At 38.3% G+C, this 27,821-nt stretch overlaps 1 protein-coding gene across 2 annotated transcripts in view; it reads left to right on the top strand.

The window, feature by feature from the left end:
- The window catches only part of SLC7A11 (solute carrier family 7 member 11), an 87,669-nt gene that overhangs the window by 14,410 nt on the left and 45,438 nt on the right, over positions 1-27,821 (top strand). For both annotated transcript variants that reach the window (XM_008053621.2, XM_008053620.2), the window contains exons 4-6: positions 10,977-11,102; positions 15,609-15,708; positions 22,268-22,312. In XM_008053621.2, the coding sequence (XP_008051812.1) occupies positions 10,977-11,102; positions 15,609-15,708; positions 22,268-22,312 (271 nt within the window). The remainder of the gene's footprint in view (positions 1-10,976; positions 11,103-15,608; positions 15,709-22,267; positions 22,313-27,821) is intronic.

Genomic DNA, 27,821 nt, shown 5'->3' with positions numbered 1-27,821 from the left:
GAGGTTTAAATATGTAAGAATACATACACACTTTTAAAATAAATAAATTCAGCTTTGGGGGGATTCCCTCCTTGTATTTCAGGGTTTACAAAACATCTGGAGTAGAGATTGGTGATGGAATAGTTAGCAAAGAGCCTGAATATGTCTTAGATTAATCCAGACATTTCCTTCTATTTTTGCTACCAGTTATAACATTAGTTTTTAACTTTTGATATTCCTTTCGCAAGCTTGAGATTTAGAGAAAGAATAGTGGTCCCATAATCAGCAGCTGAAAGAGAAAACTGGATGTTCTTAGCACTCAGTAGTAGGTAATGTAAATCAGTGGCCTAATTGGGAAAGTCAAACTGTCTTTAAGAAGAATTTAGCTTTAATGCAGCAACAGGAGGTAGAGATGGAGATAGACGGGGAGAAACTTACCTGGGGCAAACCTCTCACATCCTGCATTCTTCAAAGTGAGTGTAGGTGATTTCCTACCTGTTAGGGGTAGAAGGTTACCGAGTTGTAGAAAATAGAGTTTAATTACATGAATTACTTCCCTGTGATCCTTGGGGAAAGAAACAGTTTGTGGTAGTTTGAAATCTCTAGTTAAGTGTAGAGAAAGACCAAACCCGAAGGGTCTTGTTATATTATAGAAAGAATTTCAAATTTTGTGAAATGTTGACCAACCATTTGAGAAATGATAGTGGGGTGAGGGTAGAGAGTTAACTAAATACTAATTCATCCCGATTTTTTTTTTTAGTACTCCTCTTTATTTCTGTTAAATTAATAAAGATGAGAGCTTTGGTTTATCTCAAGTCCTGTTCATTTTGGAAAACCTGTCGGGCACGTGGACGTTTAACTGAAAAATCTTGTATATTTGCTTTTAGCTGGTCTTCTTCTTCTTCTTCTTCTTCGTTTTTTTTTTTTGAGTCAGAGTCTCACCCGTCACCCAGGTTCGAGTGCAATGGCACACTCATGGCCACCCCAGCATCGACCTGCTGGGCCCTGGCAATTCTTTGCCTCAGCCTTCCAAGGAGCCGAAACTAAGTTTTGACTTATTGTAGAGATGAGGGCTTGCTAAGTTGCTGGAGCTGGTCTCGAACACTTGGGCTCAGCAATCCGCTTGCCTCAGCCTCCCAAAGTGCTGGGATGACAGGCTGAGCCACCAAGCCCGACCTTAGCTGCTTTTCTATCATGTAATACTATCATTTCTCCTTTTACTTTGCATGGAAGTACATGAATTTTCACTTTTCTTGTAGCTTCGTTAAGCATTGAAACAGTCAATATTTGAAATGTTTAGTCTTCTGTTCTGATACTAGACTCCATGTAAGGATCACTTGGATGGCAGAATATTATAACAGAAATATTTTCCTTAAGATATGAGATCTAGGCCGGGCTCAGTGGCTCAGCCTGTAATCCCAGCACTTTGTGAGACCGAGGCAAGAGGATAGGCTGATCCCGCAGGTTCGAGACCCACCCGGGCAACTTGGCAAGGCCTCCTGTCTACAATAAATAAAAAACTAGCCGGGTGTAGTAGCATGTGCTGTAGTTCCAGCTACTTGAAAGGCTGAGGTGGCAGGATCACCCAGCCTAGCAGGTTGAGGCTGCGATGGCCAGGAGCGTGCCACTGCACTCCAGTCTGGGCGACAGTGAGACTCCAATTCAAAAAAAAAAAAGAAATGAGATCTAGTCCCAGATTCATCCTAACAACCTCAATTGTGAGGTCTCGATTTCCTTACTATTTTACTTTATATAGAGGAGTTAAAAACCCATCTTGCTTCTCAAAATTTGTGAGAGTAATTGGGAGGAACAAACAAAATCACATTTGCTATTGCACTGTGAGAAAAAAAATTAGCCAGTTTTACAAATGTATTACTTTATTTTCTTTTTGAAACTATATTTTCCTGGGCCCCTTGAATTACACAAAGGGAAATCTAGGACAATTTCTGTGTGAGCATTTCAAACAGAGCATGCGAAATGGCTCTGTTTAAAGCTTCTGAGATCTGATTCCACCCATTCCTTTTCTACTATAACTAAATTACCACGACAACCAATTCTTAGAGTAGATACTCTTAGCCTTAAAAAACTACAAGTAGTGCAGAACAACTACCGTATCCCTTAGGAGGATGACAGATACAAGGTGGAATCAAACTGTTCTGAAATCCCAATTAAGATAAACATGACTGTTTGCAGAGAGGTTTTAAAGAACCGGATATACTAGTGAGATCATCTATGTCTGTGAGTTACTTCCTCATTGTTACCTATGAGCTAATAATGGTGAACTTGTGAGCTCTGGACTAAGAATCTCTGTATCCAATCCTGCCTTTACACTTAATACCTATGTGAACAGGTAAGTGAAACCATATCTTAAGTCTCAACTGTTCATCTGAAAAATAAGGCCAATGATAGTCACCATGTCACAGAGACATGAAGATAAAATAGCATTATCCACATAAAGTCTTTGTATAATGTCTGCCATAAAATAATAGTTTACATTTATGTCATGCTTACCATTTTTATTCCCTAGAGTGAGATCCTAGACATTTAGCCTGTCTCCCTGCTTTTTAAAGGTGTTTGTTGCTACATACCTTCTTTGAAATTAATACATCCAGGAAATGGATGCTAAGAAAAAGATAAGGGGAACCCAGGCAGCCATTATTTTAAAAAAGCAATGGAACAACCCACTTTATCTCAACATGTAACAAACACATTCAGCATCCATGTATTTTATCAGTTTGGTAGAAGCAGTCAGAAGTCAGAAGCCAGAATGAACCTGAACCTGGGAGAAAACCCAATATATCCAGACTCTGTAATCTTACTCTTCAAAAGCAAAGACAGACTTGAATTACACAGAGTGCAAACAGAAACACTTGCCAGACCTTAAATCACAGCTTCAGTCCTTAACGTTCCTCTAAACATCCTCTTCAAATATAGCTCCCTTCAAATATGTATTTCTTATCTCCAGGATTTATAGGCATAACTTCCATTGCTGCATTTCAGTTCTTAGAAACTGCATCATAAATAAGTAAATAAAAACTATATGTTCCTGCATTTCTATTTTGGTAAGATGTAAGACAAACAAACAAAAACCCAAAATGATATAATTATTTCCTTGTGTGAGATTAGTAATTATTACTCAAAGGAAGAAAAATTAGGACTAGAGAACTGACTCAGATTTATTTGATTATTACAATCTGGGTAGATAGTATATATTAAAAAGTAGATATTATTTGTTTCCGAAACTCAGAGAGTGCCTGCATTTAGTGAATCCCAAATCCCTTTTCAATATTGCTGGATAGGCCACATACATAGACTTAAATTTCGCTGTAAAGACACGTGATGAAACAGCAGTTATGACCACCTGAGAACCTTCTCCGCGCCTCTGTGCTGGCTGCCTCGTTACTTGTTAAGCTATGCCTTCAGGGTCACACAGGTGTGTCTCAGCTGGAATTTAGTGTACCAAATAATGAGTGCAATGTCTGAATGCTCAGATAAAGGAGGATTTGGGGGAAACTTTGAAAAAAATCCATCTCTTTTTTCTTAGAAATTTCTGTTGAAGTGTAAATGACATACAATAAACCACACATGTTTAAAATGCATGATTTGACAAAGGGTGATGTGTGTATACACTTGTGAAACTGTCACCACAATCAAGATATTGAATGCTTTAATCACCCCCTAAAACTCTCCTCTGGCCCTTGGCAATCTCTTCATCCTTTCTTTTCAAACTCCATCCTCAGGCAGCCACTAACCTGCTCTCTATCACTATAGTTTCCATTTTCTAGAATTTTATTTGGAACCATACAGCATAGACTCTTATTTGTACGGCTTCTGGCTTATTTGTCTAGCACAATTATTTTGAGAATCATCTACACTGGGGTATGTCTCAATAGTTCAGTCTTTTAATTGCTGAGTAGTATTTCATTATACAGGTATACAAAATTTATTTATCCTTTCATAGTCGAAGGCATATGTTGAAGGTTGTTGTAGGTTTGGGCTATTGCAAATAAAGTCACTATTAATATTAAAGTGCGAGCCTTTGTAAGGACGCATACTTACATTTCTCTTGGGTAAAATGTCCTGCACTGGAATGTGTGGGTAAAGTTCTTTAACTTTTAGAGAAACTGCCACACTCTTCCCCAATATGTTTGTATCATTCCACATTCCTACCAGTAGCGTGTGTTGGCTCCACACTCTTGTCAATTATTGATAAGGTAGGTCATTCTAAATTCAGACATTCTAATAGGTGAATAGCAATATCTCATTGCATTTTTAATTTGTATTTTTCTAATGACAGTTGACATATCTTTTTTGTGCTTATTTGCAATATTTTTTTCTTTTCCTTTTTTCTTTGATTTGGGTCTTACTTTGTCACCCAGGTTGGAGTGCAGTGGCATGATCATGGCTCACCACAACCTCAAACTCCTGGGCTCAAGCACTCTTTCCTCCTCAGCCTCCCAAGTAGCTAGTAGCTGGGACTACAGGCATGTGCCACTACACCTGGCTAATTTTTTTTTTTTTGGTAGAGATGAGGTCTTACTGTGTTGCCCAAACTGATTACAAATTCCTGAGCTTATGTAGTCTTCCCACCTCAGCCTCCCAAAGTGCTGGGATGACAGCATGAGCTACCATGCTGTCCCTATTTGCAATCTATATATCTCCTTTGATAAATTAAAGAAAAATGATTTGCATACATTAAAAATACTGACACAAGCCAGGCTTGGTGGCTTAGCCTTTGGGAGGCTGAGGTGAGTGGATTACCTGAGCCCGCAGGTTTGAGACCCACCTGGGCAGCGAGACCTCATTTCTACAATAAATCAAAAAAAAAAAATCAGCCGGGCGTGGTAGCACATGCCTATAATTCTGGTTACTCGGAAGGCTGAGGCGGAAGGATCGCCGGAGCCCAGCGAGTCGAGGCTGCGGTGGCCGGGAGTGGCCACTGCACTCCAGTCTGGGCGACAGAGTGAGACTCTAACTCAAAAAAAAAAAAAAAAAATACTGACACATAGTGATTGCAGATATTTATGGTGTACATGTGATGTTTTTATACATGCTTGCGGTGTATAATTATGAAATATGGGGAATTAGGGTATTCATCTCATCAAGCATCATTTCTTTGTGTTGGGGACATTCCAAGTCTTTTCTTCTTGCTACTTTAAAATGGACAATAAAATATTGAGAAGCATAGTCATTCTTCTGTGCTATGAACACTGGAACCTGTTCCATCTGTCTACTGTTTGAACCCATTAATCAACTTCTTTTCATTACTCTCTTTGTCTTCCCAGCCTCTGGTAACCATGCTACTCTCTTACCTTATGAGATCAACTTTTCTGTCTTCCTATATATGAGTGAGCACATGCAATGTTTTGTCTTTCTGTGCCTGGCTTATTTCCCTTAACGTAATACATTTCATCCATGTTGTTGCAAATGACAGGATTCCGTTCTTTTTATGGCTGAATCCTATTCCGCTGTGTATGTATGCCACATTTTCTTTGTCCCTTCATTCACTGATAGACGTGCAGATTGATTCCATATCTAGCTCATAGGAATAGAGCTGCAATAAACATGAAAGTATAGATATCTCCTTGATGTATTGATTTCCTTTCTATTGGCTATCTACTCAGCAGTGGAATTGCTGGATCCTATGGTAGATGTGTTTTTAGTCTTTTTTGTGTGTGTGTTGGAGTCTCACTCTGTCGCCCAGACTGGAGTGCAGTGGCCGCTCCCGGCCACCGCAGCCTCGACCTGCTGGGCTCTGGCGATCCTTCCGCCTCAGCCTTCCAAGTAGCCGGAATTACAGGCGCGCGCTACCACGCCCAGCTGATTTTTTTTTTGATTTATTGTAGAGATGAGGCCTCGCTGCCCAGGCGGGTCTCGAACCCGCGGGCTCAGGCAATCCACTCACCTCAGCCTCCCAAAGGCGCGGGATTACAGGCTGAGCCACCGAGCCTGGCTTTTTTAGTCTTTTTAAGGCACCACTATACTGCTTTCCATAGTGGCTGTCCTAATTTACATTCCCACCAGCAGTATACTAGTGTATTAACCAGAATTTTTGTTTCCGGAATCTGAGAGGAAGACAAGATGCAATTGTGAATTCATAATATTTGCTTAATTTTGTCTCCCATTTGTCTAAGAAGACTTTATAAAATACAAAATAGAATCTCAAACACCCATTTTTCCCCCTATTTCTAGAGATATTAGATACTCTTTATAGAAATAACAGACCCTCTTTCTTTTTGTCAAACATACAGATGGTTCGATATTCCAAAAATAAGGATGCCTCTCTCTTTCCTTCCTTCCTCTCCCTTTTTAAAAAAATTTTTTTAAATTTTTGAGTTGGAGTCCCACTCTGTCGCCCAGACTGGAGTGCAGTAGCCACTCCCAGCCACCGCAGCCTCGACCTGCTGGGCTCTGGCGATCCTTCCACCTCAGCCTCCCAAGTAGTTGGAACTACAGGCGCGTGCTACCATGCCCGGCTAATTTTTTGATTTATTGTAGAGATGAGGTCTCGCCAAGTTGCCCAGGGGGGTTTCGAACCCGTGGCTCAGGCAATCCACTCACCTCAGCCTCCCAAAGCGTGGGATTACAGGCTGAGCCACCAAGCCTGGCTCTTTTCCTTCTTTTCTGCTTGCCTGCCGGCCTTTTTCCCTCTTTTTCCTGCTTCCTTCTTTTCCTCCCTTCCTCTCTATGCCAGAGCTTTTTTCTATTGTAAAGTACTTTTGGAAATAGAGAGTGCTTTGGGTTTTAGCTCTGTTTAAGAGAAAACAGTGTTCTTTTGTTGCTGGTGGGAACATGAGACCAATTTTTTTCACTTTCCTGCCAATGTTCAACCTAACCTTAATTTAAAAATAATCATTTTCTTATAATGACTCATCACACAGTCATTTTGCGTAGAAAAGGGAAAGGAATAACTGAATGATGGAGAGGGAAGCAGAGTTGCATGAACTTATTTTTATTCTATCATTGATTTATATTAGGGAGACCTAAATACTTTTATTTTTGTCAGTCCTTGGATAAAACGATGAACTTTGTCATTGACAATAGACCTGTCTCTTCCTCATGCTTTGAGTTTCCAATGTGAATGAAATAGTGCCCCCGCCCCAGACCTTATTCAGAGTTTTGGCTCTTCTGAGCTTTCGAATCATGACTCCTCTGAAATATGTCTCCATTACTAACCCCTGTTTCAATTTGTATGAGATCTTCTGATCCTTTATTTTTCCCATCTTTGAATTTTTTAAAAAATGAAATGTGTTTTATTGCTTCATTTGTCTATTTTAAAATATATAGCTTTACTGAGGTATATTTGACAAATGAAATTAGGATTTAAGATGTACAATGTGGCCGGGCTCGGTGGCTCAGCCTTGTAATCCCGCACTTTGGGAGACCGAGGTGAGTGAATTGCCTGAGCCTGTGGGTTCTAGACCTGCCTGGGCTACTTGGCGAGACCTCATCTCTACAATAAAAAAAAAAAATCAGCCGGGTGTGGTAGCGTGTGCCTGTAATTCTGGCTACTCAGAAGGCTGAGGCGGAAGGATGGCCGGAGCCCAGCAGGTTGAGGCTGCGGTGGCCGGGAGCGGCCACTGCAATCCAGTCTGGGCGACAGAGTGAGACTGACACACACAAAAAAAAAAAAAAAGATGTACAGTGTGACATGATGATTTGATATATACACATTTTGTAAACTGATGACCACAATCAAGTGAGTTAATACATCTGTGACCCTTATCATCATATCATTTAGTATCCTCTCTTTTCTTTTTTTTTTGTCTTGTGGTAAGAACATTTAAGTAAATTGCAAGTATACTATTCAATACTAGTAACTATAATCACCAAAATGCTACATGTTCTTTATAAAATTTGTTAAAAATTTATCAGAATAATAAATACTAAAAAACTGAAGATTATTCTGTATTCTATCATCTACAGATATCTACTGTTGATTTGGTAAATAACTTTTCCAGATTTTTTCTTTCTATCTAATCATCCATCTATCTCTCTGTAACTTGCCATATTGGTGAGTAATACTTCACAAACATTCTTTCTTGTAATAAATACTTGACTGCATTCTCATTTTAAATGGCTGCAAATAAACCATTAAGAGCCTTCCTCTAGAGGTCTAGGTTGTCTTAAAATTTTTGCCATTGTATATTATGTGTTGATAATATTTGCATAGATTCTTAGATTCTAAAATAAGCTAATGATTATATCAAGATCTCAAGCAATGGAAACTGTAACTATAACTCTCATTACTGTATATGAAAACAACTTCCAATTGCAAATTGAATAAGAATTCCATATTTTGTTTCATCTCCTGAGAAATATCATTACACATTTTTCATATTTGTTTAGGAGACTATACGTTTACTAAAATAAAGCTTCTAGATAATAACTGCAAGTGTCAGGAAGGAAGTAGCTTATTTGTTATTTTAACACTTAGCATAAGGTTTTGGAAAGCACGTATAGTTGAAATCTCCTGTGTAGTAGAACTTTAGTCATTCCAGCAGAGTAAAGGAGGAGGGTCTTACAGCATAGCCATTGACTTGTACCTTAGATTTTCTAACTGAAGATCCAGTTCACTTATTCATTCAACAGCAATGTGTTAATATCTACATGGGTGAGGCATGTAGCTGCATACTAGCTACACAGAGATGAATAACTCTTGTTCTGAGGTTTTCACGGTCCACAAGGTGGGGCAGGTGGTTAGTGATTGCTGCTTGGAAAATCAGACTCATTCAGGAAGAATGAGAAATTCTGTTGACTTTGGTCTTAATCGGTGTGCATCCTAGTCTGGGAACTCTTGCGTGCTCATTACTTAGGGTGTTTTGCTCAAGCCCCAAAACATATCTTGGAAACCTGCACCTCTAAGGTAGATTGAAAGTCACTCTTTGATAAGCTAATTGGAAAGTGAAGAGGAAAACCAAAATGAAAGTGTTGGCTAAGGCTAGTCCTGAGAGTAAAGACTAAGATCTTAGCCAATTTCTTCATTCCTGGCCCCTTCTTCAGTGTGATCTACACTGGCAGGTGGAGGTAGGACACAGTTGCCAGATCCAGCTAAGCTAAAGGTAAGACAGCTAAAGGGAGGAGTCAAATTCAGCAATCTGATTGCATGCTGTGATGACTTCAGAGTTTGGTTAGAAGACATTTTAATACAATGATTAGAGTCCTACAATACACAGGGACTGACAATTAAGTTTGTGAACTCATCCTAGCAAAAGTCCTCCCTACCTCATTGCTGAATATCACTATGGTCACCTTCGAAGTACTCCCCTTGGGAAGCTAGGCACCAATGTCAGCGCCTAGTCCATCCGTCAAAGCAATTTTGGAACTCTTTCTGGAATGGCCTGCAGAGCTGTCATCATATTACCCTTGATATCCTGAATGTCATCAAAATGTCTTCCTTTCAGATGAGTAGGGAGGGTGTTCCACTGTTATGTTGTACAATGCTGTCAACGTCAGTACACGGTGGCAAGTTGGTGAACTTAATTTTTAGTCCTTAATAATGATGGCTCTGATAGCCATTTCAGAAAAGAGTTCTAGAATTGTTTTGACAGGCGGACTAGGTGCTGGGCGTTGGTACATAGCTTCCCAAGGGGTGTACCTCAAAGGTGACTATAGTGATGTTCAGAAACGAGGTATGTAGCACATTTTCTAGGATGGTTTGCGAACCTCATTCATTGTCAGACCTCGTATGTCCACTTTTATTGACACATACAAAGAACAAGAGAAGAATCCTTATTGTCCAGGGGTTTGAACCAAGTTTCTCAAACTTTACTGTGCATAAAAGTCACCTGAAAGCCAGGCGCGATGGCTCACACCTGTAATCCCAGTACTTTGGGAGGTGGAAGTGAGAGGATTGCCTGAGCTCAGGGGTTCGAGACTCGCCTGGGCATTTTGGTGAGACTGATATAGAGGCCCTCTAATGTCTGTCCATATTGTCACAGCCCCTAGAGGAGGGCATGGCCAGGGCGCAAGTGCTCCTGTACATTCTTGAACAATATTCCTGAAAGCTAATAAAAAGTGTGCTTCCCCTTATCTCCTATGCACTCCCAGGGAGTAGCTTCAGGTGATCCTTGACTTCCCTGGAGTCTATGCCCCATCAACTGAAAGATACAAATCTCCTTTTACTCCTTTCTCTGAGTGGTTATAAGTTTGAATAATATAGCATCAATGTAATCGTAAGCCTTGTGAATTGCATAACTTTTGTATCAATGTAATAGTAAGCTTTGTGATTTGTATAACCTTTGCACAATGCATGATGTCTTAGGCCCTTTTTACTCTATGACAAGCTTGATTGCCGCTTCTGCCAGATCGGGTCCTACTGATAAAAGCCATGAGATACCTCTGATACGGCACCAGGAAGTCTGGACAGAAAAATGTCACTATTGATAAATGCGGTTAAAACTCAAGTTCTATACAATGCTCTGCTGGTCACCTGGCTAATGTATAGGTACTAACAATTCTGGACTTATACAAATGAACCGTAAAAACCTAGAGGGTGAGCAGAACCATTTTGAAAGACCTTGAGTCTGACTCTACTCCCTAGATTCGAACTCAGAAATAAACTTCTTTCTACCAGTTCCCTGCCCTTTTGACTTGTTGGTATCAAGGGGAGCAGCCAAGCATTACTCGGGCCATTACAAGAAAAAAAAAAAAAAAATTAAGCAGGGTGTGGTGGTGCATGCCTGTGATTCCAGCTACTTGGAAGGCTAAGGCGGAAGGATGGCCTGCGCCCAGCAGGTTGAGGCTGCGGTGGCCAGGAGTTTGAGACTCCCACCTCCCTCTTCCCCCAAGAAAAAAGTCACCTGGAAAGCTTTTTGAGATGCAGATTTGTATTCATTAGGTCTGGGGCTGGTCCTGAGAGTCTGCATTTCTAAAACATTCCTAGATAAAGCCAACATGTCTGGCTCATAGATTATTGCATTTTGAGTAACAAGGGCCTAAGCTATCTTTGTGCCAACGAGGATTCACCTTTTGTAACTGCATCTATTTGTTTGCAGCTGTCGTGATGGTTCTAAATAGCATGAGTGTCAGCTGGAGTGCCCGGATCCAGATTTTCCTAACCTTTTGCAAGCTCACAGCAATTCTGATAATTATAGTCCCTGGAGTTATGCAGCTAATTAAAGGTATGGTCTGAAAAGTAAATGCTTTTTTAAATACGTATCTGCCGTTGGTCTCTTTTCACACTAACTTTTGCTTGTACTAGCAGAATCCTTAATTAGTCTCTGCTCATGGAACTTCAACTCTATACTGTCATCTAATTGATTTGAAAGCCTGCTGCCTTGTGGGTGAGTGGGTATTTGCAGTTGAATGGTAGCAAGAGGGTTAAGACTGGGCCACGCAACAAAATAAGGCATCAGTGAATTCTCTTGGTATAAACCGTTGACAGTGAAAACTTGAAGTGGAAAAATACCTGCCGCTTCGCTTTAACTACAGAAAAAAAATGTCCTTTTATTTTTACTTTGAAAATTGTCCAGTAAGAGTAATAAAGATTACAAAGAAAATAAGGAATGAGGATCAATAATACTTTTACTCTCTGGTTATTATTTCTTTTACCTTGAGAGTGATATCCTCAGAAGAGGAATTTGATAGGGAGACAGCATTCCTAAAAAAACCCCAAAATACAAGTGTGCATTTTTGCAGTAACGCAACATTTTCTAGGATTATTTGCTTTACAGAGTTTTTTTTTTTTCCCCCCTTAAGAAGCTGATAGATGATATCACTTAGAATTTCAGTTGTTTCAGGGAAGAACGCACAGCAGTTGCCTGGATTCAGTGGAAATTGTTGGGAGAGAAAGAGGTCCATGTGAGATATTTAATTAGCAACAGGCACTATAGTAGGAAATAAAAGGTGAGAAGTAATTGTAAAGGAGTGACAGGCAGCTTGGGCACGCTAAGTATCTAATGTTTACATTCATGCTGTCTGTTCCAAGAAAGGAAATTTATGGAGAAATGTAATGACGTTGCAGGAGAAGAATTATACAAGGCAAAAGGAAATGCCAAAGTTCAGCAAAAATCATCGGTGTTGGTAGAGGCATTAAACAATAACACACGCTGAAAGATCAGTCGCTCTGCAGCTGGAAAAGGGAGCTGCCGTTGCCCATTTAACAAGCCTGGTGGGAGATCTCAGAGCCCTGCTGGCGAAAATGCTTTCATCAAATCCAGCAACCTCAGCCAACTCAGAATAAACACAATGAAGGTTTTGAACACTACTGCTTGCACTGAAGAGAAGCCATGAGTTGCTCTTCGCATTCACCTTGGCCTCCGCAGAGCTGGCCTGCTTATATTCTATCTTATTCGTAAGGAATGTAGACAAGATCATCTATTTTGCTAGTGCGTTCTTTTTCTGGGCTAACTCTTTAAGTCTCCTGTAAGGAGTTTCTTCAGTATTTGAAAGGCACAGAATTTGAGTCACTGGCTCTTCTGTAATCCTAGTTTAGATTCCAAAAGATGATATGCTACCCCTTGAAACGAAGATTGATTTTTTTTTTTCTTTTTCTTTTTGGTGTAATGCAAGACACTATAGGTAGCATTATAGACTATAGTCAGTTTTTACCACCTAATTATACATGTGTATGAGGCCGGATGTAGTTATCGTTCTACAGATTCCTTAAGAACAGAGGTCATGATATATCTCTTAAATTTTTTTTTTTGGCAGTTACAATAGAGGGAGGCTTTGACTAATGATTATGGTATCAATGCTTAACTCGACTAGGCCACTTCATAGATCGCACCCAACAGAGAATTTCTCTGAGAATATTACCACACTTAGTGGAAGTTGTTTTTGTTTTTGTTTTTTTGTTTTTTTGAGTTGGAGTCTCACTCTGTGGCCTATACTGGAGTGCAGTGGCCACTCCCAGCCACCGCAGCCTCGACCTGCTGGACTCCGGCGATCCTTCTGCCTCAGCCTTCCAAGTAGCTGGAACTGCAGGCATGCGCTACCACACCCGGTTGATTTTTTTTGATTTATTGTAGAGATGAGGTCTCGCTGCCCAGGCAGGTCTCGAACCCGCGGGCTCAGGCAATCCACTCACCTCAGCCTCCCAAAGGCGCGGGATTACAGGCTGAGCCACCGAGCCCAGCTTAGTGGAAGTTTTAATATTTTACAGATGGTTCTTAGCAGATATATTTGCTCTATTACTATAAAATTGGGATTTTTCTTTTGCTCTAACATGATCACATATTTTTCACATTAATCCCAAACTCTAGGAATAAAAGAAAGACTTTCTAATACAGATTGGGCATTTATTTCTACTCTAATCAGATCCTGAAAGTAGTAGTATGTTATGTATTCACTTATGAGGATTTGTTGCACTTTCCTTGGAATATTATGGCTTTCATCTTCCTGAGACCTCTGTTACGGACCCAAAATATTCCTGAAGTTTAGAAATGAAATGCCTCTCTTTTGCAAAAATGGCCTTTTTGAAGATCTGTGCTTATGGCTCCATCTTTACAGAACTCGATTTTTCTTATTGATTATTTGGTTTTCTACTCTTTAGAAATATTGTCCTTTTATGCCAAAGAGACCACAGACCATGATAAAAGAATATTCAACAAATGTTTTTATCTGAATTCATTTCTTCTGTAAGAACACAAAGCTGTTTTAGTAAAACAGGCATTTCTGAATTCACCATATCATTTAAAAAATGAACTATGTTTAGGAATTGTTTACTTGGAGGGAAAAATTATTTAGTATATAACTCAATGTTTTCCATTTTTGGTCTTTGTACTCACACATGTTATATCCATATACGAGCAGGGATCCCCCCCTCCAAAACTGAAATTATCTTTTGGAGGCTGGGCCTCTTGTAATACAAGCTTCTTCCCTAGGTAAGAATTTTAGGAACCTATCACCATCAGCGTACCAGCTGGTGGTGTTATGAGAGGCTGTGTTTGACTTCAGTGAAATTATTTTTGGAGAATCTTTCAACATGCTTGCCCATTTCATGATTTACGAGCACACCTGTCCACACCCTGCTGAATGCCCAGCAGTTTTTGTTTTTGTTTTTTGTTTTTGTTGAGTCGGAGTCTCACTCTTGTCACCCAGACCGGAGGGCAGTGGCATGCTCATGGCCACCACAGCCTTGACCTGCTGGACTCAGGTGGTCCTTCCCCCTTAGCCTTCCAAGTAGTTGGAACTACAGGCATGTGCCACCACACCTGGCTAATTTTTCTTGACTTATTGTAGAGATGAGGTCTCGCCAAGTTGCCCAGGCTGGTCTCGAACCCGCGGGCTCAGGCAATCCCCTCACCTTGGCCTCCCAAAGTACTGGGATTATAGGTGTAGGTGTGAGCCACCACACCCAGCATGCCACTGCCCTCAGCAGTTTTTGACCAAAAACAGCTTGACCCCTGTGATACACCCTTCCTACTCACCCAATCTCACCATGAGCAATTTTTTTGTTTGTTTGTTTCCCCAATGAAAACAGTCCTTAAAGGGAAATGTTTTGCCAATGTGGAAGAGGTGAAACCAACAAACAAAAATGGCAGAAGCATTAAAAGGCATCAGAATTGATGACTTTAAAAACTTCTGAGCAGTGGAAAAAGCATCTAAATAGGTGTATTGCATCAAACAGAGAGTATTTTGAAGGAGACTGAAGTTTGAACATGTAAGAATAAATACACAATTTTTAATAAATAAATTCCATTGTGGGGGTTCCTCCCTCATATATGTCATACCTGGGTGGTGCAGGCAACCACTGAGATTTGACTTTGAAAAAAGTGTCTACATCTTCTACTTCTTGTCTCCATTTTATTTATTTACATAAAGATTGATTTTAAAGCAAAGTTGCATTTTCCATTTGTGTACTCTAATTTGCTATCTTCTTCAGAAAATAGAAATATTCTTTCTGCTTAAGCATAAATATTGACTGATTACAGTAAATCTGAGTTTCTAACTTTTTAAACTATCCAAAAGATATATAGGAAAAAGTTCCATTGTTATTCACAGAATAGAGGAAATTATGGTATTCAATCCACATACTGATGCAAAATTTATCAAAACCTATTTATTTTAGAGTTTATTATAATGTTTTTCAATTTCTAGAAGGAAACCATGCCATTCTGTAGGACAGGGTCACAGGATCAGTGGATGTTTGCCGTAAAGGACTAGACAATAAATATTTTCAACTTTGCAGGTTGCATGGTCTCTGTTATAATTACTCATCTCTGCTATGATAGGGTGAAATCACCCATAGACATTCCTTAAGTAATTGTGGGCATGGCTGTGCTTCAATAAAACTTTATTTACACAAGAGGCTTGCAGGTTGTGTTGGCAGTTTTCCAACGCTTGTTCTGGGAAATAGGTGTCTAATAAGCTACAGGGTGTAGAAAACAGAAAGTTAAATAAAGTGGGAAGGTGGTTCTGGGATTTCTTGCCACCTCGTCATAAAGGTAGACCCTTGGATACTTCTTTGCTCTTTTTTGCCAAGAAATATATTATCTTGACTTTTAAGAATTCTATCACATTCCTAAAGACTATAATTTACAGAAAATCCTTCAATCTATTTTCATGGTCACAGTAGAGGCACACTGAAACAAGGGATCATTTTTTAAAAACGCTATTTTCATCTTTGCTATAACCTTTTGAATAGGATTTTCAAAAATCCTAAAATTTTTCTTTTCTAATTACAGGTCAAACACAGCACTTTAAAGATGCCTTTTCAGGAAGAGATGCTAGTCTTATGGGGTTGCCCCTGGCCTTTTACTATGGAATGTATGCCTATGCTGGTTGGTAAGTTGATATCTTCAGGTCTGGTGGTTCTTTGGTTCACTAATCCTTTCAAGTACTTTAAGTGCCAAGCAAGGTGCTAGGAAAATGTGAGTAACCATAGTCCAATGTGATATGCTTTACTTGAAATGAGAAATATGGTGTGGCCCCCTCTACAAGGACAATTATTTAGCACATGACTTAACACAAACATAACAGGTCTCCAGTCAAAGTGACGACTAGGTTTAGCCTGATGTTATAAAAAACAAACAAGTGCTGGGTCCTAGGAGCCAGTACACATTACTTATATGTATATATCAATAAGGAAATAATAGTGCCATAAGTTACTAAAGAATAGCACTTTGGTTGTCAAAAGACCTTTCGGCTAAAGCTGCAAGAGAGTTTGCAAATAGTGATTGATTATGTTTCACCTTACCATGAGAAAGAGAAATAGCTCAGATATAGAAATAAGTAAGACGTTCTCAGGAAGTAAAATGGTCAAAAGGAGAAGCCAAGATAATGAAATCAACTGTACTAAGAAAATATGTCACATTTTGAAGAACCTTGCAAGTTCCTCAAAATTTCCTTAACATCTGAAAACAAAAATATGCAGCCAAGTTGATTAAAATCATGATGCCACAGAAACATTTCCTTTGATAAATATTCATCAATGATACCTACTATTTGGTTAAGGCATTAGAACTTTGTACTTATTCTTTCCTTTGTCCAAGTACTTGAAAAACAATAATCATGGATAAGAAATGGGACTTTTTCCTAAATAAATGTTATGGACCTAGTAAGATTTAGTTGAAATGATAGTTGCAAGAAATCCTGCTAGATATCGAAGTATTATTTAAACATCAAAATCATTATTGTAAGATTAAATGTTGTTGTTTAGGAGTAATTCATGGCAATATTTCTTTTTATGTTATTTATAAAAACTAGTAGCTATATAGGTTTAGCTGTGAGACTATTCTGTGAACATAAATATCATATCAGGAAACTAACGCTAGCTCAAGAATTATGTAAATGAATTTCCAACACAGATGTAATTTCCTTTTGCTTCTTTAGTTTTTAGGATCCATACCTTCCAGCTAATGCACGGAATATTTCCAAATAAATCGAGTGTCTACTAATCTCATTGAATTATGAAAATACAGCATTAGAGAAACACTGGGAGAATACAAGAACTTCACATCTTAACAGGGTTTTTGAAGCAAAATATGTTTGAAGATTGTTAGAAGCTTGTAACTCTAAGGAGATCGGTGTAAAATAGTTGTATATTCCCAGAACATTTTTAAAGCCATTGTGTGTGAGTAAGCATTCGTTTTGAATCACTCGGTATTTTTGAAGTCTTTTTTACTTTTGTCCAAAGAGCAATGTAGTGCTAGGCAGAGAAAGAACTGAGCGTGACCACAGGGTTAGAAGCAGAATCAGCTGTTCTGTGGCTACTCGGCCTGAATGAGAGCTTGGTGCCCTGGGGCTGCAGCCAAGCTACTGGGAGGGTCATCACTGGGAGATGCCAGAGTGAAGCGGGGAGGTGGCAGAAGCTTTCAGCGCCAGCCAAGTGTTGGGAGTCCAGGCCATATGCAGTCAGGAATGTGGAATGTAGAGATAGTCACAAGGGGGATTTGATTAATTCTGTTGAATGAAGTTGCCCTTGCCCTGAGTACCCTGCATCTGTTCCCAGGAAAACTTAAAGTTGTTTTTGTTTTTTTACCCTCCTCACTTGTCCTCTACCCAGAACTGAAAATTCAGATCACCTTCTTTATATAGAGCATATTTTCTCCATTTCTGTAAGCTTTTGAGGGCTGATGAATTTCTCCATGTGTAAGGCCTCTTTTCGTCTGAATTAATTTGAGAGGGTGCCAAAAAAATGTATAAACATTTAAAGAAAAGAAAAAGCCATATTCAAATGGTAATACTTGATAAGATGAATGCAAGTCACTTTTGACTTCTGCAATTGCAAGAGGTGGTCAGAGTGGTTACCATCAGCTTCCAGACGCTTCTGATTACGGCAAGTATCTCTTAATATCTTCTAAAATGTGTATACTTTCTTTTGACACCCCGGTATTTATTTTTATTCATGCTGAACCCAAATGTTGCTCTGTTTACAGAGTAAAAGGGGTTTATATAAACTGTTTTTTCCCCGTACCTTTACCCATATAATCCACATGTCTACTCCCTATTTTAAAGACCAGAAACTGCTGATTTCCTTATATCCTTCAGGGTTCAATCACAGTATTGGAAAATAAGTCCAGGATTTTAAATGGAATGTTATCTGATACAAGTGGCTTATGTGGGGGACAGATAAGTAACCGTGTTCCTATTACAGGTTGCTTTGCTACCTGAATGCTGCTTTGTGAAGAGTTAGAAATAATCTGACTGTTAATCTATGGTCATTAGTCTTAGAAAAAGGAAGCTGTGGTTATAAAAAATAGTCTGTTGGTCGGGAGTTCCAGAGGAAAAGTTATTACCCAGATGTAAATGGAATAAGATGGAGGTTAAAAGAGTTCCCGAAGATAGGGGCATTTGTTCACTTTCCAAATGTGATCCCTGCCTTTTTGTCCTCTCTGTGTCTTTCGTGGTAGAATTATCAGTGGGGAGGTGAAAATAAGCCACCACTCCTTATTTGTTGCTGTGACAATGTTTGACCAAAAAGAAAGGGTGGGGAGCATTGCAATTAAGACAGAAGCAAAGCAGCTGTTGTGGTTAGAACTTTCCACCTGGCCCATTAGCCTGTAAGTAAAAGCAGCAAGACCAGTGTTGTCCTGGAGACCCTGCCCTGCAAGCGTAGAAAAAAGACACCACCAGACCTTGGGGAATCTGAACAGAGCAGGCTTTTGTCTCTGAGGAGCACAGAACCTTTCTAGAATGATAAAACTCCTTCACAGAAACACGATTAGGAGAAAAGAAATAATTAACCCAGCCAGGTCACAGAGTTGGGTCAGAACAACTTGAATATCATTGCCAATGTCGACATTCAGAGAAGTACATCTGCCAGCCTACCTTGTGGCCCTGGGGAACTCAACCAATTTCAGTCCCATATGCTGATCCAAAGCTAAATATTGCTTGGTAGGATTTTTTTTTTTTAATTGTGTGACAGAAAATCGTTTTTCTGTGTCTTTTTTCTTCCTTTTAAATCCTATCCTCAATGGACTTAGTCTTTCTAAAGCACCTGCTGGGATTATTTTGTACCATTGTGTCAAATCTCATCTAAAGAATACACTTCTTTTAAAAATAATTCACATAGTTGAGTATTGAAAATGCATTGCCAGCATTGCTGTGTCTTTTATGCACAATCATGGAAAAGCAGGAACAATAGATCTTGTGAGCATTCTCCAGAGGCCTTGAAGAGTTTTAAACCAAAGAGAATACCATGGATTCATTCCTGAAGACTAGAGGAGCATAAAGGTGGATTCCCGCAGGATGTGAATGTTTGGACTAAAATAAAGAAGGTTTTCTCCTTCCTACTCCCACCCCGCTCCAAGTCCCTTCCTTTTCTCTATTCTCTGGAGCAATGGCAAATATTTGAAATTGAGTTCTTTTTTCATAAATATTTCCTTTCTTGCTTCGGCATCATTGGGAAAGATCACTTTCTAAAACAAATGCTAAGAAGGAACTGGCTATTTTTGACATGAGAAGCCTAGAAATATCTTAGTGTGTGTGATGATTTTTTGTGTGTTTGTTTTGGGGGTGTGTGTATGTGGGTGGGGGGAGATTCCCTTATTTCCTCAGGCTTATAACAAACACATCAAATCCCTTTGGGATGGCATATGTCAGGTTTAAGTAGTGATTGTTGCTGACTTTCCTGGTATAACTACAGTCTCTAGAAACTTAGTTTCTAGTCATTTAAAAGAAATCTTTGGCCACTGACTTTTTAGACCAACTTTACTGTGACTGTTCTCTCAGATTTTCAATTGTTTCTACTTAAACATAGTTCTTAAAATTGTTAACACCTTAGCCTTGAACATCAACTGCCTGCTTGTGAATTAAGATGGTGTTTCATAAAGATGGCACAAGACAGTTTTCCTCAACTTTGTTTTAGATTGTGAGACACTTGAAATAAGTTAAGGGCTGATTGGCTAATATTCCATCCACTTGACTTAAGATTTTAGAGAATTTGTACCCATGGGTCTGTGTTCTGGTGTACCTTGTAAAAGATTATCTTTACCTTTTAAAGAGTAATAGGGGCCAGGTGCAGTGGCTCACGCCTGTGATCCCAGCGCTTTGTGAGACCAAGGCTGGAGTATCGCTTGAGGCCAGAAGTTCAAGACTAACCTGGGCAGCAAAGAGAGACCCTGTCTCTACAAAACTAAAAACAAACAAAAAAGTATCCAGGCAATATCCGCCTGTAGTCCTTGCTACTTGGGAGGCTGAGGCAGAATGCTCACTTGAGTCCAGGAGTCCAAGGCTATAGTGAGCTATGATCACTCTACTAGACTCCAGCTTGGGTGACAGGCGAGACTCTGTCTCAGAAATAAACAAACAAGCAAACAGAAGGTATTAAGATAACAGAAGAATATATTAAAAATATAATTTTTTATTTTGCAAAAAATTTCAAAGCCTATAAAAGGAAAAGGTAGAAAGGTCTTTGTCTTTATATATTTAACTCTGTCCATAACAACCCCTTAATTTTTCCATTTTCGTGATACCATTATCTATATATTTTTTTGGAGGATGAGTCTGCCTCAAGCTTACATAAAGGATCTCCAGCAGTTTTATTAAGCTAAAAAACAAAGTCAGGGATGCAAGGCAGTAGACATTCTTGGGTAGAATTGGTAAAGTCTCAAACTTAAAGGAAACTTAATTTCTCTAGGGCCCTGACTTTTGGGTAATATTTGTAGTTTATGGAACTTGAAAGTGAAATATTGTGTGCCTTGAATGCTTCTTGCCATATAAGAGATCCAGACAAGTGTTCGGGGCTTGTGAAATATTCAAAATTTTCTGCTCTTTAGCTGTTGACTCAATGTGCAATGACTGACTAATAATTAATGCCTGAAATTAACTGCCTAAATACAAAAAAAGGGACATGGTAACTTCATAGCTTTGTGACTTGTGATTATTTGGGAATATATGCTGGAAAACAGTAAGCTGGAAGGAAGAAATGTGAATCGAGAATTTAATTTATCATCTTTTAAAAATTTTTATTTTTGAAGTGTAAATTGACAAGTTATAGTTGTATAGATGGACCCTGACTTCACAGTGGTTCAACTTAAAGTTTTTTGACTTTATGACGCGTTTATTGGGATATTAAGAGCATTTTTGGTTTATAATGTTTTTGGCTTACAATAGGCTTATCAAGTCGTAGCTCCATTGTAAGTTGAGGAGAATCTATATATTTATGGAATGATTTATGATCATAATGTGGAATAATTAAATCAAGTGAATTAATACATTCATCACCTCAAATACTTACCTTTTTTCTTGTGGTGAGAACCTTTGAATTTTACCCACTTAGCAATTTTGAAATGTACTATGCATTACTGTTTATGTTATTTTCAGTTTCCACTTGTGCACTGAGTTTATACTATCTAGGAAGCCAACAGCAGTTCCCTAAAAATGAGACATGCTGCTGTCATACTTATATTGCACTGTAAGTTTTGATTGACTTGTCTACACCACTAAAATCTTACATTGCACTGTAAGTTTTGATTGACTTGTCTTCACTACTGGATTCCCAGGAGTCAAAGAGCATCTCATACTTAAACTCTGTCCTCACTCCCTCTGCCACACTTGGACTTGTCATTGTGCATAAGCTGTCACACTTCTGTGCTCATGTACTGTTCTCTGTCTAGAACATCCTCATAGTACCTAACCTGAGCTAAAGGTGAAGCAAATCTTTTTTTTTTTTTTTTGAGTCAGGTTCTTCCTCTGTCACCCAGGTTGGAATGTAGTGGCATGATCATGGCTCACTGCCACCTTAACCTCCTGGGCTCAGGCAATCTTTCCAGATCAGCCTCCTGCATAGCTGGGACTGCAGGCCTGTGCCACCACGTCCAGCTATTTTTTTTTTCAACTTTTTTTTTTTTATAGAGAAAAGGTCTCTCTATGTTGCCTAGGTTGGTCTTGAACTCTTAGACTCAAGCGATCCTCCTGCCTTGGCCTCCTAAAGTGCTGAGATTACAAGCATGAGCTACTGAGCTATCAGTCAAGGTTAAGTACTTCTAGAAGGTTCAAGTTGGGTCATACCTCTTCTAGAAAACCGCCCTTGACCTACCAGGCTGGGCTAGACTTGCCCTCTGGCTCACATCTGCTTGCTCCAGCATTGCCTCTGCAATGTATCACACTATTCTGTGGGCCACACAATAAACTACGAACTCCTTGCATCAGAGACTATGGACTCCCCACCTGCATAACATCCCTGGTGTCTGCCCCGTGACAAATCCTCCACAGATATGGTCTAATAGAAAAATGATCTATGGGAGTTTGTGCTTGCTGGATATTTTTATCTCAGTATGAGTATTTTTTTTAATAAAGTTTTTATAATTTTGAGGTCAATTTTAAATATCTAAAAATTAAAACTTTGGACTACAGTAGTAAAATATATTAATAGTTTATAATTTATTTATCTACTTTTTAGGTTTTACCTCAATTTTGTTACTGAAGAAGTGGATAACCCTGAAAAGTAAGTAGCCAGATTGACTCTGAAATTTTTATGAAGAATACAATTTAAGATCACATAGTTGAAAACATAGACCCGAGCCGGGCTTGGTGGCTCAGCCTGTAATCCCGCACCTTGGGAGGCTGAGGTGAGTGGATTGCCTGAGCCCGTGGGTTCGAGACCTGCCTGGGCAACTTGGTGAGACCTTATCTCTACGATAAATCAAAAAACTAGCCGGGCATGGTAGTGCGTGCCTGTAGTTCCAGCTACTTGGAAGGCTGAGGTAGAAGGATCGCTGGATCCCAGCAGGTCGAGGTTGCAGTGGCTGGGAGTGGCCACTGTACTCTAGTCTGGGTGACAGTGAGACTCCAATCAAAAAAAAAAAAAAAAAAAAGAAAACATAGACCCGAAAAAGGAATTTAGTGTGGCCTAGTCATTTTCTTAGGTGGTTACAATTTATTTGATTTTTATCATAAATTATATGTGAATAACTTTAATTGTATATTCTAGATTCAATACTCAATTGCCTTGTAACCTGAAAGCAAGAAATAATAAAGTTATTTTAGGCAACCTACCCCACATAAACATATACATGTAACTTGACATGGACTCTTAATTACTCACAGTGTAACTTGAACTCAAAAAGTTTATTATCTCTAATAATTCACGTAACCTTCTTTCATAACTGCCTAAATAAAGTGAGCAATGTCACTCATGGGCAATTCGTTATGAAAGCCTAGAAATGCCTGCAGAATGTTATAGAAACTTGTAAATTTGGGAAGCTGGGTGGTTGTATATACTTTTTCTTTCTAGGTAACAATTTGCTAATAGGATGATTTGATAATGGCACATAATGTTTCTAAAATGGACTAACCTGGAAAAATGAATTGTTCTTATTATTTAATAGGAGAAAAAATTAAGCACTATAGTGTAAAATGTAAACTGAATTATTAAGTTACTTAATTTGTTTCACTTTTATTGGGCATTTGCTCTGCTCCATCCAACCATTCTGCGCTAGGAACAACTTACATCATCAGTTCTCAACCTTTTTGGCGTCAGGGACCAGTTTCATGGATGACAACTTCTCCACAGGTGGAGGGTGGGAGATGGAATCAAGAGAATTCAAGTGCATAACATTTATTGTGTACTTTATTTCTATTATCATTACCACATTGTAATATATAATGAAATAATTATACAACTCACCGTAAAAGAAAGAGATGTGGACGGCAGTGGTACATAAAATAATGGGCAGGCCATGTGCAGACTAAAATCCGATAAGTGTCAGATTCTGACTTAAAGCCTGCTACCAGGTGCAGTTGTACAATTGAAGTATATCAACTCACTTGCCACTTAATGGTAAGGTTTGGCAATGTCTGCAAGCAACTGATTGATTATGGTCTCTGTGAAGTCAAACCTCACTGCTTATGTTCAGCTGTATTGGCAGCCGCTCCCCAGTGCTAGCGTCACTGCCTCAGCTCCACTTCAGGCCATCAGGCTCATAAGGAGCGTGCAGCCTAGATTCCTTGCATGTGCAGTTCGCAGTAGGGTTGGTGTGCTCCTTTGGGAATCAAATCATGGTACTGATCTGACATGAGGCAGAGCTCAGGAGGTGATGCAAGCAATGGAGGCAGCTGTAAATACAGATGAAGCTTCGCTCACTGGCCCACTGCTTTCCTCCTGCTGTGTGGCCCAGTTCCTAACAGTTGCATAAGAGTTGTCTTTAAGCATTTTATTGTCTCGTCCATGAGTCAAATGTTGAAACAAATACATATAACAGTGTGATTGATACCATAGATTTCTAGGAAAAGGAACAAGTACAAAGGCGAATCAGTATGAAATATCCTGGATGTTACAGAATATGCCTAAGGGTTGACGATTCAGATTAAGTTAGACTAAAAAATTCTGGCACCTGGCATCTTAGGAAGAAGTAAATCGATTAGATCTGGCTAAGTACCAGGAATGTCAGAGTTTAAAACACACCGCCAGCAATTTTTTAGATTAAAATGATGTTTTATGGTATCTGATTGTACTGCTAGGCAAGTCAATATGTAATTTAAACATGAGGAAATTTTATTAAGAAATATGACCAATTTATGGCAGCATTGTCATATTTATAACTGGAATTGCAGGTAGAGAACACATATTTACCAAGAACTAGTTATTTCTAGCATTGCTTGGAGATGATAAGCTACCCTATGACAGTAAACTCATTGAATCCAGAGATAACTGTTCAGCCTGTCTTTTTAGTTTTTAAAAATAATTAGTATGTAAGTGACAATATAGAGAAAAGACAGTTCTTACCAGATTCTATATAAATATTTATTGAATTTCCATTATGTAAAAGAAATTACTAGGGTTTGTGGCTGTACCTTTTAAGGGTCAAGACTTTTTGAAAACACCAGTTACTGTAATCTAATATAAGAGAATATTTCTTATAAGAATATGGTAAATTGTAGAGTTGTGGACAGGACCTTTACACTTATTATCTGATGTATCAGTTGTGTATAGTTCGCATTCTCTTTTAATGTTATTTAACTGTTTAAGCATGGTTTTTGTTTGCCATGTATACAATAATGCTCTTTGTATATTAAGCATATTTATGTCATTCTTAACCCAACTTGAATTTCTGACATATTCCACTAGAATAGTATGCCAGTTAACAATTATCAATTATTTTTGTCTCTCTCTTTTTTATCTTGGGGGCCTTAGTTTCTCACACTGATAATGTTCATGATTCAGTGCATACTAAGGAACAATAATGATGATTTATTGATTCAATTGTTTTTCTTATCTGTTCCAAAATTTTTTCTTACTTTAAAAATGGAAATAATAACAGCACATACTTCTTTGGGTTTTATTGATGAATTAAGTGTTTAAATTAGTGACTTTCACTTTTTTTTTCTGAGTCAGAATCTTACTCTGCTGCCCAGGCTGGAGTGCAGTGGCACTCTTCACGACCACTGTAGCCTCAGCCTGCTGGGCTCAGGTGATCCTTCTGCCTCAGCCTCCCAAGTAGCTGGAACCACAGGCACGTGCCACCATGCCTGGCTAATTTTTTGATTTATTGTAGAGATGAAGTCTTGCCAAGTTGCGCCAAGTTGCGATTATAGACGTGAGCCACCAGGTCCAGTCATGACTTTCACTTTTTAATCTCTATATAACTGTTTGGTTGTCATTACTGTTGTTGTTTTGTCCTTTTTTAAAAAGCAAAATAAAATGTTATTCCATTGATAGTACTTTCTAGAATTCAATATCCCAAACAATTATTTTTCTTCAATGCTTTTGAAAGAAATATGCAAAATTATTTTATACCATTTTACAGCATACTCTCTAAGCTTTCAATCCTGAAGTTGAATATGCAGTTGATCACTATTATTCTTTTTGGATATAGAAAATATATTTATAGGGTACATGTGACACTTTGATATATGCATGCAATGTATAATGATCCAATCAGGGTAATTGGGATACTCATTACCTCAAACATTTATTATTTCTTTGTGTTGAAAACATTCTAAATCTTCTATATTTTGAAATATATAATAAATTATTGATAACTATAGTCATTCTGCTATGCTGTTGAGCACAGAACTTATTCTTTTTATCTAACAGTATTTTTGTTCTCAAAAACCAACTTCTCTGAATTACCCTCTCTCCTGTCTTCCCAGCATCATTCTACTCTGTTTTCATGAGACCAGCTTTTTTAGCTCCAACTTATGGGTGAAAACATGCAATATTTGTCTTTCTGTGCCTGGCTTATTTTACTTAACATAATGTCCTCTAGATTCATTCATTCAGGTTGCTGGTAATGACAGGTTTCATTCTTTTTTTATGGCTGAACAGTACTTTGTTTTGTATAGATACCACATTTTCTTTATCTATTCATCCACTGATGACACTTAGGTTGGGTCCATATCTTGGCTATAATAGTGTTGCAGTGAACGTGAGAGTACAAATATCTTTTTGATATACTGATTTTCTTTCTTTTGTATATATGCCCAGCAGTTGAATTGCTGGTTCATATGGCAGTTATATTTTTAGTGTGTTGAGGTATCTCCATACTGTTCTCCATAGTGGCTGTACTAATTTGCATTCCTGTCACAGTGTGTGAGAGTTCTTCTTTCTTTGTGTCCTTGCCAGCCTATGTTAATTTTTTGTCTTTTTGATAATAACCATTTCAACTGGGGTGAGATTATATCTTGTTGTGGTTTTGATTTGCATTTCCTTGATGATTAGTGATGTTGAATTTTTTTTTAATGTCCCTGTTGGCCATCTGTATGTCATCTATGAAAATTTGCCTATTTTTAATTGGACTATTTGATTTTTTTGCTGTTGAGTTGTTTGAATTTCTTATATAGTCTTGTTATTAAATCTTTGTCAGATGAATAGTTTGCAAATATTTTGTGAGTTGGTTCTTTCTGTGCCTTGCAAAAGATTTTTAGTTTTCTATAATTCCATTGGTTGATATTTGTTTTTTGTCACCTATGCTTTTGAGATATCACCCCCCAAAATCCTTTCTCTTATTCTTGGGCAAAGAATTTTTTGAAGTTTTATATTTAGAGAAAACAAACTTGCATTTAAAGGGAAAAGCATAAGATATAAGAGTTTTATAATAATTTAAAAGTAGCTATCAAAACAGACTTAGATTATTGTCACTGGTTATTTAATAAGATATTTTCAATTTCCAAAAATCATAATTCTGCATACTTTGTTAACTATATTTAGAATACTTTTAATTTTAAGTATTATTTTAAGTTCTTAAACTAACAAAACTCTTGAGAGAGATTAAGACTCTCCAGATTTCTAAGTTCAATGTAATGACTAACTCCTAAGATGTACATTAAAGTGATAAACCTTTTTGTTCTTTCAAACGGGGTATGTAGAAATTCAATTTTTACATAGGGGAGTCTGTGTAAAACTTCACCATCACATTTATTTTTAAAAAATTAAAATATGAGAAATCCTCAAAATCCTATTAAAAGTACAATAAAGTTTAATGTTGTTCTATGCATCTACCAACCAAAGAAACTCAGGGTTTTGAGCAACTTAGTCATTGTCTTACTCTTAAGAATGACATCTTCCAGCAGTATGGACAATCAGTCATTCAAAATTGAATTTTGTTTTTTAAACCCAGAGTATGCTTTTGGAAATAATTATGGTAGAATATCAAGAACAGATGGTAAAATTTTGTGGACCTAGTCCAGATGTGTAATTTGCATTATTTTGTAGGTGGACACAGCTCTCAAATACCTTTCATTACAAGGGAGAATAATTATGATTCCATTTCCTTTGTGACGTGCCAAGATAAATGTGTTTCCCAATCAGTCATGGATACATGTGTCCAGGTGTGCTGTAACATGCAACTTGCTGGCAGCTGGCAAAGTGAATCATCAGCTGAAGATGCAACACCTTTTACTACCCTCCTCCACCTAGGCCATAAAATTTTCCTAAAATTGTTGCCTAATGGAAAAGTTGACAATTAACTTAGATCAGTAAAAATAATAATGCTATTTAAAATATATAGAATGCA

Source organism: Carlito syrichta, unplaced genomic scaffold, assembly GCF_000164805.1.
Source record: "Carlito syrichta isolate Samal-C Ts95f unplaced genomic scaffold, Tarsius_syrichta-2.0.1 Scaffold288323, whole genome shotgun sequence".
In the NCBI taxonomy this organism is placed as follows: Eukaryota; Metazoa; Chordata; class Mammalia; order Primates; family Tarsiidae; genus Carlito; species Carlito syrichta.
Note: the sequence above shows the minus strand (reverse complement) of the source record. Positions and strands in the feature narration are given on the sequence as shown.